This window comes from Tachypleus tridentatus, chromosome 8 (assembly GCF_004210375.1).
Source record: "Tachypleus tridentatus isolate NWPU-2018 chromosome 8, ASM421037v1, whole genome shotgun sequence".
NCBI classification, from domain to species: Eukaryota; Metazoa; Arthropoda; class Merostomata; order Xiphosura; family Limulidae; genus Tachypleus; species Tachypleus tridentatus.
Window position 1 is genome coordinate 72,227,692 of NC_134832.1, and position 16,841 is coordinate 72,244,532.

A 16,841-nucleotide genomic window follows, 5' to 3' on the forward strand; every position below is an offset into this window, starting at 1 on the left:
ATAAAAGAAATGATTAAAAACAGTACTATTAGGTGACAGTAATTTTAATTTGTGACATTAATCAACTTATTAATACTTTTGATTAATCAATTACTCAGTGTTACACTAACTGATGCTCAGAAATGTTTTAGTAATGGAATAATCAACTATTGATACCAAGTGAGCTCAACAATTCTGTGTTTAGTAGCATTAACTTCAAAAGTGAACAACACCAACCAACATGTACATCTCACTTAAATAACTAAATATGATTTAAAAAAAAGCAACAATACCCAAGTCTTAGCACCTCCTGACAATTATAATTTGAAATTTTCACTTTTCAGTTAAATTTTTCACATATGATTTATTGTGATCCAACAGCTGTTTTAACTCCTCTTACAATAGTTCATGCCACTAAATCTGTACTGTATACTTCTATATTTTGCTGTTCCAGACATTACTTGTTTAAGTTCTAACAGTTCGAGTTACACAGTACAAACAGCAAAGAGTAATAAATTTTTTAACTTGATAGTCATTATATTATTACCATGTTCATTTCAAAACAAGAAATAAATTGAGAGAGAATGTCATCTTTTACAGAAAATACTTAACTACGAGCACTTTTTAGGGTTCTATAACAAGCACCTTGCAAGTTTCAAAGATGATTTGACAACAAGATCAAACAATACCTATTAAAGACACAACAATATTCACAGTAAGATCCAGCACTGATAGTGATGAAAAAAAATTGTAACAAACCTGCCAGTCAGTGACTTACCTTTGCTCGAACATTTTCAAAAGATGCTGGATTGACTAAAGAGAAACAGATGAGAAAAACATCCTGAAAGAAGAATTAACATACAATTATCAAACTCATATTACTATTTGTGAGAGTTCAATTATAGAAATACAGATTACTAAAGGTGCTCCCATAATTTTAAACTACATACCACAGAATGGGTTACAAAATATACTGAGAGGCATTAAAAACACAACGTACATACAGTTAAACAATCTTAATACACTAGGTTAAACACAAATTTTGTATGAAACAACTCATTTTGGTACTTGTTGCATTTTTAATGCTGCTCGGTATATTTAAAAACCTTCAGGAGTTAATATAAGTTGTAAGTACATTATGCACAAATTTAGTTCCAAGGACTCCCCAGATTTAAAAAACCAATGGTCTCTTTCATTCAAAGTTTAGGATATTTAAAATTCATGTTTTATATAACTAATTATGCAGTGAACTTACCAACTTGTACAAGTGTATTTGATCTACCTCGAATCACAAATAAAGACAAGGAGAAAGTGTAGATATATGCAAGTCTTAGCAAGGGCTCGTGTAACTTTCACAATGTGACAGTGTTTATAGCAATTACAGTTTACTTCCCTTTAAATTTATGAAATGAAGTAATGACAAGTTATATAAATAAATAAAATTTATTATACATACCAGTCTAATATTTTTAACACCAAAAATAATAACAATCATCAAACCAAAAAAATCTGTTAGGTCTGATTCTGGATACAGTAGACAAGTTGATAAAATTAAATATTTCAAATGTTTAGCATAAGAACATTAAAAGTTTGTATTGTTTGAGAAAGAACATTTTTAGCAGCACCTTTGAACAACACATATAAGCAAAACAACTATACATTTAATGCATGCATTAATCAAAACTAGAAAGGCATGGGCTACAATGTTCTGCAAGTCACTGGATGAGTTAAAATAATAAGTAATACATCACTGGAATAAAACTTAATTAACAACAGACAAAATTTAATACAAGCAAATCTATTTTTTCAGTCTAGACTACTTCTTGTTTGAGAGAATATACTAAACAAGAATTGCATCACCTACACTTTTTTTTTTTTTATATTTATCTCAATACAAATTATCTGTAGTGAGTAAATTAAAACCAAAACACCCATACACCTGAATTACAGGTCACCACTATAAAAGATGTAATTTTGTTCTTTGTCAGAGTGACTTATCAGGAATGAAACTCTTCCAAACCAGTTTAACTCAGTGAAAAGCAACAGACCCAAATTACTAATGTATTTTCTTTTGTATACCTTTTGATACATTGACAGTAACCACACTTGTCATTTAAGTTTTTATAGTATATATTAATAATCATAAATTGTTCATATTTCAGTCTTTATGATCACTAAATAAAACCAGGTAACTTCTTTTATAGCTCAAAGTTTTACTAATTTAAAAATGATAAAAGAACATATTTCTTCTACTGATTACTTACTGAAAACATCTTTGAAAATGGTCTAGTTTACAGTAACAGTTGAATAATTCAAAACAAAAAAGTACATTAATCTATACTTTGCTATTTAATAACTCAAGTTCTCTTGAGAATTAGGAAGTATAATTATTTATCATATTTTTACAATTAAGTAAGAAAATAAACTGATTAAAATTTAAATATTCTAAAGGCTTCAACAGTTATGTCATATACTAGGGAATACAGGCCAGTTTTACTCAGTAATCTTATATGCTATACAATTCTCAAATTAAAAACCAAAACTTCTAAGTTTCAAACTTGGCATTCTTTAAACTAATTGTTTTACTGATTGACTGCTATTTTAAATAACATACTGTACGTTTAAGTTAAAGGAGCAATAATATATTCTACATTTTTATTTTTGTCAGCATAAAACTTGCCATATGCATATGCAAATAGGATTCATATATCCATCCAAAACATCAAAAACAAATCAGAGAAAACTTACAGTTTGTGGATAAGAAAGAGGTCTTAACCTATCATAGTCTTCCTGGCCTGCTGTGTCCCACAGACCAAGGTTAATTGGCTTTCCATCAACCATAACATTTGCTGAGTAGTTGTCAAATCTAGAATGAAGTTGCATCACATGTACATTACTAACACTAAACATACAGTTTAATTATGTGGTAATACGTTCATATCATATTAAGAATGAGTTTCCAACTGAAAATGAGAAAGTCTGTTCTTAAAAAAATTACAATCTACTAATATTTATCCTAACAAACAAGTACAATCTTAGCCCACAACTACTGAACTTGTACAGATTGACCTTCATCCAAAAACAATGCTGCAAATATTTTCAAACTATACAAAATGATGTTTTCAGTGTATTGGTAGTTATATATATATATATATATATATATAAACACACACTGCATAATTATACACACACAGTTTGTTTTGTTATAAAAACATCATGATGTTACAACAGCATTCTTCAGTTTAAAGGAACTTAAAACATTCATATAGAACAAGAACATATAACTTTGTCTATGCTTATATTATAGAATACACACACTATGCATATATGTTATATCAGTTACATTGGTGGTACCATTCAATTTACAAACACAGAAGAACCAGTCACGTCATTATTAAATACACACATGAAACACGATCAATCCAAAGACTGAACCACGAAGATAAAATACTTGAGTAAATTTCTACAAACAGTTTCTCAGTTTTCTTCTTGTCTCTGAAAATCCAGTAACATACAGTAGAATAACTTTAAAATGTACTGTTTTCATTAAAAGTATAACACTTTTATGACATTATGAAGCTAATCATATTTATCTGCAGAATGATGTAAGCAAATGGCTGAAATGTTAAATTTTATCCATATTAGATTATTTTCATTTTTCTGTAACAAACAAATATTTACATAAATACTCTTATGTTTAAGGATTTCTGTTGTGAGCTTGTTCAAAAAACTATTAATTTCACTAAGACTACATTTCTTGAAATTAAATTTAGCAATAACATATCACTAGATTCTCGGTTTATCCAGCTCATTCTTCTGTCATACTTATTCCTTTCATAGTATTTCTAACATTGTTTTTACCAGACCTACATAAAAGCCTAACTAGTTTCAAAAGCTATGGAGATGTTCTTAAAATATTTAAAAATAGTTCACTTGTATGCTAAATCAGAGAGAAACAGTAATGATAAATTTCACTTCTGCTTCCAAATTCTCACTTACATAACCTATCAAATCAGATAACACATTTAAGCTTGTATAAAACAGGTTTACTGAAAACACTGCTATTACCATTTAAAGTTTCTTTTCAAACAAGTATTATTATTCATAATGTTAAATAGCAAGTTTTTAATTTTGTATATTGATTTTATCAAATTTAGCTTTATTTACATAGGTTCTTTTTGATAAATTCTTTAGGTAACTTTCATACTCACACTGTGGGTATGTATTCACCAGGAAAGGCATTAGTTGTATAACTGATGAGGAGACACGTTTTACCAACAGCACTGCAAGAGAGATTTTGTATATTTTTTTACTAATCAACATATAAAAAAAATGAAAATATTCCAGTTGATGCTTTCGACAAACATAAGAATAATTTAAATTATGAACAACCAACCTTCAAGAAAATCTCAAGATTCCTGTTTAAAAATAAATTATTACCTCTTGTAACTCATGATGATGAGGAACCCACTTGAAGTAAAAATGTATTCTCAAGACAGCTGGTATGGATATCAAAACTTTAATTGAAATGAAGTACAGAACAATGTTTTGACCTTCTTAGGTCATCTTCAGGTTAACAGAAGAGTTTGCAACTGACCATTTCTGGGCAGGTCTTAGGGACTACAGTGTAAATGGTTATGGGATTGTATGGGGTGTTCCAGTTAGGTGTTAGGTTATTAATTAGTATAGGTATAAAGGTGTTCCTTTCTATTGGTTTAATTTTGCTTTGAGTTGTTGTGCAAGTAGGGCTTCTTTGATTTTGCATTTGTTTATATTTGTTTCCCTACTTAGTATCTGGGTGTTTTCTATTGGTATGTTGCATTTATTTGATCTGCAGCATTCAAAAATGTGTGTTGTTTTTTTGTGTGTTCTTTGAATCTGCTTTCCATTTTTTAGCTTGTTTTTACAATATAGAAGTCATTGCAGTTGTTCAATTGTATTTCACAAATAATGCTGCTGTTGTGTTTATCATGTACTTTTTACAAAGTATAGACTTTAGTTTTGTCTTTAGTTTTCAAATAAAGTTGGTGTTTACTAAAATGTTGTTTTGCTACAATTTTTTTCCAAATATTGGTTATTTTTTTGCTGATATCAGAATATATGGTATGCTTCAGTGTAAGGTTTTGTAGTTTGTTGTTGATCTAGGTGTGGGTGTGTATAATTTTTTCAACAGTTTTTGGAGGAAATTTGTTGATGTTGATGAAGTGTTGTTTTATTTTGATTTAATCTTTAATTTTATCAGGTGAGCCTAGTTTTGTGGCTGTGTCTGTTTGATTTCTTAATATGTTGAGTTTTTGTTTTGTTTCATGTGCAGAGTCCCAGGGATTGTATAGTCCAGTGATTTTTTTTTGTGAATTTCCGTTTTGATCTGTGTATTGGTTCTCGTGATCTTGAGGTTGATAAATGCCATTTGGTTAGTTTTTTCCTGTTCACCGGTGAACTTAATGTTGGGGTGTATCATGTTAACATAATTGAAAAGCAAAGTGTGTGTTCTGTAGATGTGAATCCTGCAGTTGTATCGTCAACATGTCTGTAGCAGTATAGTAGTGAGAATAAGGTCAAATTGACTGCTTGAGATTCAATGTGTCATGAAAATGTTGGCTAGAATTGGTAACATAAGATTGCCCATACTTAGGTCATTTATTTGTAGGTAGTTTTGGTCAGTAATAAAAATGTGTAACAACCTTTGTTACTGTCTATAAGATCAGTTAAGGCTCTTTAGAATTCTAGAGCCATTATATCACCTGTTATAATGTGTGGAATATATGACCATGGTTCATATGACAATGAAACATCATTAGAATTACAATTCTTGCTTCTTTCTCTTTTATTAAAGTACTTTCTCATTTTTTATTTCCCATATATTTATTAAAATTTCCAATATTTACCCTATTGCACCACCAGTATGACTGTCAAGAAAATACTAAAATTAAAAGCAACATAAGTCCATTATCCATTGAACCTAATGAAACTGTCATTCTTTGTGGAGCATGACCAAGTACTTAACATTAGAAAAATTAAATTGGCACTTAAAATCTTGCCAGCAATACCAGACTTGTATCTATTATAAATGTATGCATCAAGTTTATTTTCTGCAAGTCTTTTTTTTCTTCTCAGTATTGCTAAAGCAACACCTATTGATGTGTTACAATATGCATACATTGGAAAATATACTACAGAATAAGGTTTAAAGAATCATTGAACATTTGTACAAAAATAATATTGGCAGTTGCAGAGACTAGACAATGCCAAATACATATTAGTACTTATCTGGAATTATTATATCACCAGTAGAAGCCTAATGAATTAATTCAATGGTAATTTTCCTAAAAATAGTGATGGATAAATATGAAACATAAGTCAACCCAATCCCTTGGATCAGAGCCAATATGCAATATGATTGTCTAGTGGACTATTTACAACTGTATTTTGTCATTTCACAAATCATTTCAACAAGGAAAATTGCACTGCATTCCTTTTTAAGAAAAGAAGACTTTCTGCAGTGCTATAATGTTTGTTTATCGATGCATTGGGTGTTTTTACAGTACAACAGGGCACTCAAGTTCACTATGTAAATATGAGCATTTTTCTTCTAGGTGCCAATGCTCTATCATTTCTGTCAGCACAAAAAAATACCATCACCAAGGTGAGCACTTTTTGATGGTTGTTGTTTCTTTAATATGACAAAGGGGAGATATTCTATTCAAATCAGTTTCTTCGACATGGTACAATAAAATCATGTATATAATAGTGACATGAAAAACTAACTGTTCAGCTCACATGAAGACTAATGGATCAGTTTTTATACTGAAATGAGATTTTTAGGAATTGCAAAAAGTGAATAATTTTCCTGTAATGCACTCTCAAAAAGAAACATTTTGATATATAATTTTTTTTCTATGTTCAAGCACTTTTGAGATACAGAGCACGACAGACATACATCAGGGTAGATAGGTAGGTATTTCACATCTATTGGCACAAAGCTACTAGGCTATCTGTTCCAAACAAGATGTAGTATAATATAATGGTATATGGAAATTAAGGTAAAAATATGTAAAATTAAGGCTTGCCAAGAAGACTGAAGCATTGAGTTCAAACTTGCCTTTCCAGTCCTGGGTTCAGGTCAAAATAAAATTAAAATGTGTAAAGGAAAATCATGCTAAAACAGTGTATAGTCCAATGAAAACCTTAAATTAAGTTAAAAAGACCAATGGCTCTTAAAAATGTAAAAATATGAGTGAGGTAGCCAGTATCACCTATGACATTGGCTAATGTCAAGGGCAAACCTACCTTAAAAATATGTATAAAATAGCATCATCGTTCTTGGTTGTAACGATGGTATGATAATAAAATATGTACGATTGTGACCTGAGTGCCACACTGACCACACATTGATGCATCAATACCAGATAAAAGTGGCGAGTTAAAAAACTGTGACCAACATGTAGCCTAGCCAAAACAACTCCCCCCCCCTTTGATCTTTAAAGAAACAAGATGGCCAAGGAACTAAAGAAGGCTTAATTTAAAAAAGCTTGTCATTTCATTGCTCACTCCAGGTTGACTGCCAACTAGTGTATAGTTGGGTTTTGATAACTGCACCACAGTCCATGTATGGAACAGGTACAGTGGTGACAGAGCCAGAACAGATGGACTTTGCTGCTCTGCCATCTAGCTCATTCCCATGAATACCAACATGACCTGGTATTCAAAAAAACTGGACAGAGACAGATGACAGGGAGAGATGAGCCAGTTTGTTTTGGATATTGTAAGGATAAGATGGTAACTAACATGGAATAATGTCAGTGCCAATAAACAACTGAGTTAATCAGTATAGATTGTACAATTTGTATATTGCATAGTTTCAATATGATTCAGGGCAAAAGAAATGGCATACAATAAGGAAGTGAACACAAAAACTGTAGAAGGAATTCTGTGTGCTATAAATGAACTGTAACAAACCATGGCAAAGCTTACAGAGTCACCTGATTTTGAAACATCTGTATGTATATAGGAATGGATGGATCAAATGAAAGATGTTCTGCAAATAAAGAGCGATATTTCCAATCAGGAGTACCGGCCTTCTTCAGATGACTCAAAGATAGGTCACAATTGGGGACAGTATTTAGCAATGGTGGAAAAGGCCAATCTGTTAATACTGCTATGCTATTCAAAGATAGATCCAATTTTACTGATTGTGCCCCGACACAAAGGCTAAAAGAAACAATGGCAGATTTCCTATTATAAAAAAAGTGGCCTAATAAGGATGGAAAACACAATTCCGAGTAGGATGCTGTGGTAAAGAGCAAAGTTTGGAAGCATACATAAGAGAGAGTTGCAAATGGCGAATATACAGAGGGGGTTCATGGGACTCCATGTACAAACTTTGGACTGGAGAAGTACGAAAGGCCCCAGTGCAAAGCCGAAGTGTCTGATGGTGGATAGAATCCAGCATTTTCAGTGCTGATGTTCTGGCAGAACAATAAACCATAGACCCATAGTCAAGTTTGGATCAGATAAGGGCACGATAAATTTTAAGCATGGAGTATCGATCCACTCCCCAAGAGGTGGAAGAGAGGATATGGAGGATGTTTAGTGCTCTTATACATTTGACACGAAGTTGCTTGATATGGGAAATAAAGCTTAGTTTACAGTCAAATATCAGACCTAAGAACTTTGCCTCAGGGATGACAGGAAGTACAACATCTGCCACCAATGGCAGAAATATACACAAACAGTTTCAGGGAGAGAAAGCTGAAAACCATTTGCTGTGGTCCACTTAAGTATATAATTGATCGGAGTTCGTAGCTGGCGCTCAATAAACCTCATGTTTGATGACTGACATGAGCTGTGAAAGTCACCAACGAAAAGACCATTTGCAAATGTAGGGGCAGCTGTTCACTGATGGCATTAATTTTTATAATGAAAAGTGTGACACTCAGAACAGTACCCTGAGGGACTCCAAGTTCCTATGGGAAAAAACAGGGAAGTGTTGAGTCCACACGGACCTAGAATTGATAGTTCATTAAAAAATGCTTTATAAAAAGTGGCAAATTGCCATGCAATCCATATGAGTGTAGGTTTCATAAGATGCCATATTTCCATGTTATATCACAAGCTCTCTCTAAATCAAAAAATATAGAAACAAGATGTTTTTGCTTCAAAAAGGATTCTCTGACCAATGTTTCAAAGCAAATTAAGTGGTCTATTGTGGAGTGTTGTCTTTGGAACCCACACTGAGTGGGTGACAGAAATTTATTTGATTCAAGGAACCAAACAAGATGAGCATTAATCATCCTCTCTAAGGTTTTATCCAGACAACTTGTCAAAGCAATGGGACGGTAATTCAAAGGAACTTTGGATCCTTCCCAGGTTTAAGAATATGAAGTCCAATAGCTTGGCACCGAGCATCAGGAAAGATAATATCCTGCCATATCTGGTTAAAGATAGACAAGAGAATAATAAGAGAGATAGGAAAAAGGTGGCATAGCATCTCATAATGTATATCATCAGGGCCAACTGATGAATTGCCAAACCTATGAAGTGCAAGTTTGTGTTCCACCAGTGTAAGAAGGCAATTGTAGTCATAGGGATGATCAGTCGAGAAGGAAAGAGGCAGATGTTCAACTCATGTTTTAATAGCTATGAAGGAAGGGGATAAGTTTAAAGAACTAGATACATGAGAGAAACATTCACCAAAGGTAGTGGCAATGCTCTGAGCATCAGCAACTTCATGGCCATTGAATATTAAGATAGAGAGGGGGGCAGAAGTATACCATCTACTCACCTTCCGGATCTTGTCCCATATGACTTTCGAACTAGTAGTTGAAGAAATGCTGGAGGTGTATTTAATCCAAGATTCCTTCTGGCTTTGACATCTAACTCGCTAAGCCTGTGCACGAGCTTGCTGAAATGCAGTGAGGTTTGAAAGTGTGGGATATCTATGAAATTTATCCCAAGCATGTTTCTGAGCTTTTCATGTTATAGAACAAGCAGAATTCCACCAAGGATGCCATGGGAAAGATGTCAAGGTTTTGGGGGATGCACTGAGCAGCTGCTTGGACAATATCAATGATTTACATAAAATGGCAGGATCAAGTTCCAAAACAGCAGTGAAAGAGGGCCAGTTGGCCTGGTCTTACTTCCACTAAGGCACACGGGTCAGGTGGTACTGACCGCAGCCAATCTCTCTTAATATGATAGGAAAATGATCACTACACTGTGGAATGATGTCAACCTCCCAAGAAAAGCAAGTGAAAAGTGATGGGGAGCAGATAGAAAGATCTATAGCAGTAAATGACTGACTGGGGGCACGATAATAAGTGTAAGAGCCAGTATTGAAGAGAGACATGTGATTCAGGAGCATGTGCTCTCTTGCATGACCCATCACATCAATACTCGAGCCACCCCAGAGGGAATTATGCCCATTAAGATCACCCAAAATTAAAATGGGGGTTGGCAGTTGCTCAATGAGGGCATTAAGATCTGATGGATGATAATTTTTCCAGGGGTAAAGTACAGAGAGCAAACAGTGATAGTAAGACCAAAGGAGATATGGATGGCTACAGCCTCCAAGAGTGTATTCAATGACAAGGACCTGGTGGGCACATGTTGATCAACCAGCAGTTCCACTTCCCCATGTCCTTGTCCTACACATGACCTATCATTTTGGTATAAGGAGTATCGTCAAATTGTGACTGTATTAGTAGGTTTTAAAATGTTTCCTGTAAAGAAAGACATTTGGGATGATAAAAGTCAATCAAATCCTTGATGTCATTCACATTATTATTGAAAATCTTGACAGTTCCATTCGATTAGCGTGGCCATTTTTATTTATTTTGGAGGATAATATGGCAAGGAGACCTTTTTTTCTTTACTGGATGTGGGTCAGTCACTCTCTAGTGATCCTGCTGTGGATCGAGCAGGCAGGTCGGTGCTTGTAAACATACATTCCAGTGAATGAGGACACAAACAAAAGGTTTGTTTAATTTTTGGGGTGTTAAGAGAGGAAGACCCCATGGAAATACCTGGGCTTGAACAAGGTGAAGTTGGACAATGACTGGAAGATGTGGTAGGGACAGAGATAGAAGTAGATACTGATTTGTTAACTTTGTTGATTTTGGATGGTACTTAAGATGCATTGTAAAGGATTCGGTAAGAAGCACGGAAAGGTATGTCTTGACTCCTACTGTAGTAGTGGAATGGATTACAGCAGCATAAGTCCAAGATGAAATTGGAAATAGTACTTTCCAAGCCTCTGGGTAAGTAATATTGTGAACTGTCTTCAGACATTGTACTTCTTTCTCTTCCACCCATGAAGGGCAAGAAGTAAAATAGGAAGGATGTGGACAACTACAGTTAATACAATGCAGTTCTAGTTGGCATTCAGAAACATCATGGTCTTTACCAGCAGAACGGGCACATGTCAAGGAACCACGGCAAGATGTTTTCGCATGATGAAACCATTGACAATGAAAACATCAAACAGGGTTAGGAATATAAGGCCATACCCTACGATTCAGATATCTTGCCTTGATTGAGGTAGGAGGAGGTGATGTTTTAAATGTTAGTATTGGAATATTTGTTGGCTCCATAATTCTGTCTCTATGAGTAAAAATTTGGTGCACAGCTGCAAAACCTTGGATGGTGAAACCTATGAGAATCTCTGACTCTGGAATGGTCTTTAAATCCCTCTTAACTATAACTCCTCTGGAAGAAGTTAAAGTAGAATGAGGAGTAACCTCAATGGGTATATCCCTCAATAGCCTTTGATTTCAAGAAGAGTTTGGAACTTTGTGATGAAGCAGTTTCCATTAAAATTTCCAGACCATAATTTTTTTACCGATTTAAGAGAGCCAGCAAGCCCTTCTAAACCCTTCTGAATAAAAAATGGAGACATCTGCCCTAAGGATTTCCCAGTTAAAGAATGTATAATTAAAAATCACAGGACAGATTTAAGTTGCGAGTTTGACCGTACAGAGTCATCAATGCACGGTTGTTTGCCAGTAGTCAGATTTTTCTCTATGATGCCATGCTACGTTTAATTTTTTTATGTGAGGGGTATCCATAATAAAAACAAACAAACGAATATTTCAGTTCCCACTGACCCCACCCACAATGGAGCCCTATAAGGGGATGCACTACAGTGCCATATGAGGTCACTGCAGCAATGCCAGGGTTTTGTGAGCACTATACCTGAACACCAGTATCAGACAATGTCCACTACACCCACTGAAAATGTCATATGCTGGCAAAATGGACCAGCTGATTGATTTTGGTGAGGGGCAACACCAAGACTGCCCATCTACAGGAATTCAAGGCCAAAGTAGTGTGTTGGAGTTGGACCTCTCAACCACCAGGATCCTCTCCTCCCCTTCACAGGTAACTACATATGGCAAACATGCAGGTGGATGTTTAGATCTCATAGGAGGTAAACTGAAAATACAGAACATTCTCTGGGAGGTCCCCTCACCACGTACAGGAATCCACATCAAGGGGCAGACATCTGGCTATTTTACATGCATGCACACACTACACTCTGGTATTGTAGTCACTGTTCTGATTTTTTGTTAATCTGTTTTTCAGAGTAAAGGATATCCCAATTATGTTTGTATTGTTTCAAGAACAGCATTTTAACAGATTTTGAAAGTTTATAATTTTAAGATTGGTCAAAGTCAGAATTGTATTTATTTATCTGAATGCTATATTGATAATGGATTTGACTTCAACATTACTGGCATCTTGTAAGGATATTAACAGGTTCTGAATACATTGATAACACAAGGGTTGCTCAAAATTATTGACTATTCAACAAAATGACTTAACATGCTTCAAAATGGTTAAAGACAAAGATGAGTGATTAGAGCTGGGATTACTGGAATTTGATAAGCCATTAACCACTGGACTCATTGATCTATTGTCTTCAACTAACTGATTATTTATTAGACTATAATAGTTGGAATAACCAAAAAAATAGAAATAATCAGAAACAAGATACGAACATATCATGACATTTAGGAAAAGAAGTACAGTACCACGTAACTATCTCTTATATAGTCTACCATTTTATTTATTTTTTATTACTTTTTTTGAAGGTATCTTAAAATTTGTTTGTAATTTTTGGTTTATTTGTTTCAAAGTGTGAACTTAATTATTTCAGGAAAATTACTTCAAAAGTGTGTTTGTTTCCAAGTAAGAATCTAATTAGGAAGGTAATTTGGTGATTATAGCTTGTATTACATATTGCTACAAAAAAAGACACTTTGTTGCATAAAATTGGTGTCATTAGAAAGAAATGATTCCATTTCAATAAATAGAATTGTCAAACATTTTTCATTCAAATACAAGAAACTAAAAGTTTTCAAAAAATGATTGGAAAATACAAAAGACGAAAAAATTTTTTTTGTCTGAACGCAAAACAAAAATATGCCAATTCAATTCATATAAAGAAAGACATCGTTCAAATACTTCTTAAATATTTATAAAAATTAGAAAAATTTTAGTGGTTGACTTCATCTGATTACCACATTCAAGTCTTATAGCTATAGTTTTTCACAAAGTATGCACCTTATGCTTTATCAAAGTAACACCACATTTTTGCAAAACTCTGTACTTATGAATGGAAATGCAACATCAAAAATTAGTTTGTTTCAAAGCAAGAATAAGAATCAGTGATCGTGGAGGTGAGACCTTATCCTAGATCCATTAGAAATACTAATTAAGCTGAACAGTCCTGAATGAATTAAAAATAATAATGAGAAATAATGGTAGTAATTTGATTGCTTGGATAGGTGGAATAATCAGAAATACTGAATTTGTTATTTTCATGACAATAACCTGTGTAATTGATGCTCATAGATAATCAATTATGCTGATTAATATCCCAGCTTTTTAACTCTTTTACTGCCAAATTATTAATTTTAACTAATGCTGATTGCCACATTATTTTTGCCTATTGGTACCAAATAGGGGTGCATTACATACAAAGTTTATAACTTCACTGCAAATGAACATACAAACATGAAATTTTAAGAGTTTGTTTGGAACATACATAGTTGGATAGCCAGTCCTGTTCAAACATCTCCATTTCTTCCAGAATTTCCCACTGTCACTGGGCATTCTGTTCTAAACTGGTCGATGCTTCACATTTAGGTGGAGATGGAGAGTATACCTGGGATGGAATTCCTAAACTGCTTCCTCGAGCCCTTCCTTGAACTGCAGTTGCTCTTCCCCATGATTTCACTTACCTTCCACTGGGTTTAAACTATGTCTATTCCCTTGGCTGCTTCCAATTTGCTTTGTATGCTTGGTCTACTTTCTTCATCACTGTCTTCCAAGTCTTTTTCTGAGCTTTCATACTCAAAACAGTCACTTCCCAAGTCACTTTCTTGCTGAATTATTTCCAAAACCTAAGCTGCAGTGAATGATGAATGCCTGTGTGAAGTCGTCTTGGAAACTTTGTTGACAAAATTCTTCCCTTTTTTTTGCATCCCAAGGAAACAATACTAATCAGTGATTAGATTCATGAATATGTAAATAGTCCAAGATAACTATCTAAGGCTCATGAATATTAAATGAGAGCTTTGCATTTGCTTGTAAAGTGCTGCTGTCTATTGAATAAAGAAGATACTACACAAATTCAACTATAGTCTCTTCAGTTAACATAACTTATATACATTTTTATCAGATTTAAAGTCCCAATCTTATCTATTATAATTATGGATACTAAAAAAACATATTCCCCAAGTCATAAGGCTCTGTAATAATATGTGTTCTATGATTTCAAAAACTTTTGGGACAAAAAGAAATAAATTGCTTTTACAAATTTCAAAGTTCTTACCATTCTTACATCATAATCTCAAATCCTTTAACTTTAAAGTACTGAAAACAGATACCCGAGTGAGAAATCTCAATGTGAAAGTGAACAGTGTGGTGTGCCTGCAATAAATAATGTGGTTACAGCTAATACCAGTATAACTTTGCAAGAATGTCAATGTCACATTAAATAGTTTGTAAAACATTGCAATTAATTTGAAAAAGAAGGAACAAAACATTGATATATTTAACAAATTGTTATCCCTTACTGCTTTATTTTTAACAAATTTTTATTTTCTTATTCTGTTAAAACAAAGTTCATGACAAGCATGCACAAGCATTTAACTCTTATTTCAATACATGAAAATACATTACATTTTATAAAACATTAAAAACAAAAAGTTAACACCAGGATCATTTAGGTATCTGAAAATAATTTCTAAAATATAAGACATTAACTGACATTTTCCAGGTGGTTATATTAATAAATAAATATATCAGGTTGTGTACTACTCAGTATAACTTTACAAGCACATAGCTTACCTATCAATGTTAATGCATAGAAGAGAATAAAATAAAACATACCACTGTAAAATGTGTAGTTAAAATAAATTATGTAGAGACTTTGTATAAAAGTACTGCTGTAAATATTTCAAAACCAACATATTTTCGTGTTTTTTGTTGGATTTTTTTACATTAAAGTGAAATAAACAGACCGATGCCCAATCATGGTTATAATAAAGACCCAATTCTACACATTATATTACAAGAGATGGTACTGATACCATGCAACTTGTTAATGAGATCCGGAAAAGTCTAGAACGTAAGGGCAATCGTGTGAATACGAAAACCAAGCGATAAGCATTTGTAAGCAAACCCTAATTAGGCCGTGTACAGAGGAAGTTACTCCAGCTAGTATGCAGTGTGCGAGTGCGTGTATATATACATGATATGGTGTTTTTGCCTCTGGTAAAGATACGTTGCCATAATAAAAATGAATATACTTACTATACATAATTATATTCATTTTGATAACTAAACTGGCACAGACATCACGACTACTAGGAATCATCGTCACGTTATTTAACAAGCAACTTTATAAATGAAACGAAATTACGAGTGTAGCACAAATACATACATCCACCGAAAATACAGTCTTGCATTACACCAAAACATAAATTATTCAAGTAAAACAGTTAATAAAGTGCTGGGACCGTTGCAAATAATTACACATGCAAGAACAACGTTTGAAAGTCACACGACAGCGTTATCCAAGGTGTGAATCTTTATTTTAAAAAATAGAATTATGAAAACATTTTGCAATAATCACATTTGTTAGCAGCTGAAGAGCAGTCAATAACACCCAGTTTCTAGCCACAACAATATGAACTACATGATGGAATTGTGCCAAAGATAGATAGGAAAACTCGGAGGAAGATAGCGGAATGAAGCCATAGACAGGACTTCGAAAACAAACGAGCATAATTCCAGCACAGATCTTATGGCTCTTCAATATGATTGCTGGATATAAAGCTGAACACGAAAGGAACATCTATGGAAATAGATGGCAACACTGTATTTTAAACGTGATTGGAAGAATTTTGTGAAAGTTAACATTGATAAATTAAAATAAGGAGAACGAAAACTTAACTCTAGCAGCTGCAACATTAGAGGGAATGCGGTCAGCAAAAACTCTAAAAAGAAAAGAAAAAAGATTGTAGAGGATGGATTAAATGAAAATGAAATCAATAAATACTGCACGTAAAGGGTGAAACCAAACAGAGGGAATAATAACTTAATGGCTTGTACGATTTAAAGTTACAGTTGTTTAGAAATACTAAAATGTGTATTTGTAAATCAGAAAGATCCTCAAAAAAACAACAAAAATACTTATTTCACCCACGTTTTGTGTTTTACCTCAGACCTCAATATAAAGTATCAATATGATATCTAATATAGGCATTATTTTGTTTCAGCGCAAAGCTTCACAATGAGCAAAAGTGTGTTCTGTTCATCGAGGGGAATCGAACCCTGGATTTTAATGTTTCAAT

At 33.5% G+C, this 16,841-nt stretch overlaps 1 protein-coding gene across 4 annotated transcripts in view; it reads right to left on the reverse strand.

The window, feature by feature from the left end:
• The window catches only part of LOC143222649 (ras-related protein Rac1-like), a 42,635-nt gene that overhangs the window by 5,287 nt on the left and 20,507 nt on the right, over window positions 1-16,841 (reverse strand). Inside the window, exons 1-4 of one of the 4 annotated variants that reach the window (XM_076449423.1) lie at window positions 14,027-14,109; window positions 4,191-4,262; window positions 2,728-2,845; window positions 758-820 (exon numbers count right to left, since the gene is read on the reverse strand). In XM_076449423.1, coding sequence (XP_076305538.1) covers window positions 758-820; window positions 2,728-2,845; window positions 4,191-4,262; window positions 14,027-14,094 — 321 coding nt within the window. In that variant the 5' untranslated portion in view covers window positions 14,095-14,109. Of the gene's footprint in view, window positions 1-757; window positions 821-2,727; window positions 2,846-4,190; window positions 4,263-14,026; window positions 14,110-14,815; window positions 14,914-16,841 lie in introns of those variants that run through there. The other 3 variants (XM_076449424.1, XR_013012397.1, XR_013012398.1) reach the window with 3 other exon arrangements.